At 54.0% G+C, this 1,538-nt stretch overlaps 1 protein-coding gene across 5 annotated transcripts in view; it reads left to right on the top strand.

The window, feature by feature from the left end:
• Positions 1-1,530, top strand: part of mfsd4b (major facilitator superfamily domain containing 4B) — an 11,220-nt gene extending 9,690 nt beyond the window's left edge. For 4 of the 5 annotated variants that reach the window (XM_025056982.1, XM_025056979.1, XM_008312664.3 and 1 more), the window contains one exon: positions 316-1,530. In XM_025056982.1, coding sequence (XP_024912750.1) covers positions 316-1,526 — 1,211 coding nt within the window. In that variant the 3' untranslated portion in view covers positions 1,527-1,530. The remainder of the gene's footprint in view (positions 1-315) is intronic. The other variant, XM_025056981.1, reaches the window with a different exon arrangement.
• The last annotated feature ends 8 nt before the right edge of the window (positions 1,531-1,538 follow it).

Below are 1,538 nucleotides of genomic sequence, written 5' to 3'. Positions count from 1 at the left end.
TATTTAATTTATTTACATAAATATGTATGTCTTATATCTTGTGTGGGAAAGGGTAGTATAGTCTAGGGAGGGTTGGTAACAGTGTGGGGGAGGTTCGTAAATAATATAATAACTATCTTGGGTCTTGGAACGCAACTACCGCGATAGGAGAGGGACCACTGTGGCTGGCCGTTTTTAAGTTCTTTGCAAATGCACTAAAGCAGGTATAATGGCTGGGGGTCCCTCGTGTCGCGGTAGTTTTTTAGAACTCAAAACCTATTGCCCAGACCTAGCCCGACACTGTCCACTAACCTGTGACTCCCTTCTCCTTATCAGGTGGGAACGTGCTCATACTGAACACGTGGGGCAAACAGGCCGGGCCCCACATGCAGGCGCTGCACTTCAGCTTCGCAGCTGGAGCCTTCGTGTCCCCAATCATAGCCAAGCTGCTGTTCGGGGCTGACGGCAACAACAGCGTGAGAACCGTTGCCACCAACTACAGCCTTCCTGCCACCAGAGACCCCGACGCTCACAGGATCCTACTCTACGTCCAGAGCCCCCTCAGATCCATGTGGGCCTACATCGTGATTGGATCTTTTCTCGGCGTCATCACTTTCTTATTGTTCTTATTTTTCGCCTGCGGCAGGTCCTCGACCGACAAAGCCCAAACCGCATCGGGCAAGCCCCTGCTGGCCAGACACCACACTGCACTCGTTGTCCTGTTTGGCTTTTTTTTCTTCGCCTACGTAGGCGCCGAGGTAATGTACGGCTCCTACATCTACACCTACGCCAAGGATTTTGCGCAAATGGAGCAAGCGCAGGCAGCTGGCCTGAACTCATTTTACTGGGGGGCGTTCGCCGTGTGTCGAGGGATGGCGATTTTCTTTGCGACGTGCATGTACCCGGGCACCCTGATCCTGTTCAGCCTGGTGGGCAGCACCGTCTCCTCTCTACTTCTCTGCCTCTTCAACAGGGAGAAAGTAGTGCTTTGGGTTTGCACCTGTCTCTATGGTGCCTCCATTGCCACCACGTTCCCCAGCGGCATTTCCTGGATAGAACAGTACACCACAGTGACAGGGAACACAGCGTCAGTCTTCGTGGTGGGTGCCGCACTGGGCGAAATGATGCTGCCCACTTTTGTCGGGTTCATGCTGGGCCAGTTTCCCGATCAGCCTGTGATGATGTACATGTTGCTCGCCACTTCCGCAATCACCGCCATCATCTTCCCGGTTATGTACAAACTCGCCACCGCCCCCAGTGGCCAAAGTAGGAAACCCCACAACGTGGCACAAAGAGACGCTGACGACAGAGAGTTTTGCCAGGCCCTTTTACACGATGAAGAGGACGACGACAACGACCCGGACCAGTGGAACAATGCAGATTTTGAGTTGATCGAAATGGACAACACGCCTCTCGTGGACTCTCCCGCTGAAGTGAGCGGCAACTGTGTCGTCACCGAACCTATGTTCACAGCGGCAGCCTCTTTCTCAAGCGCCGTGTCTGTAAACGCAGCCTCCCCCCGACGCAAGCCGCTGCCCCCCGCCTGACCAGGAAAGAAA

This window comes from Cynoglossus semilaevis, chromosome 7, assembly GCF_000523025.1.
Source record: "Cynoglossus semilaevis isolate Cse_v1.0 chromosome 7, Cse_v1.0, whole genome shotgun sequence".
NCBI lineage: Eukaryota > Metazoa > Chordata > Actinopteri > Pleuronectiformes > Cynoglossidae > Cynoglossus > Cynoglossus semilaevis.
Note: the sequence above shows the minus strand (reverse complement) of the source record. Positions and strands in the feature narration are given on the sequence as shown.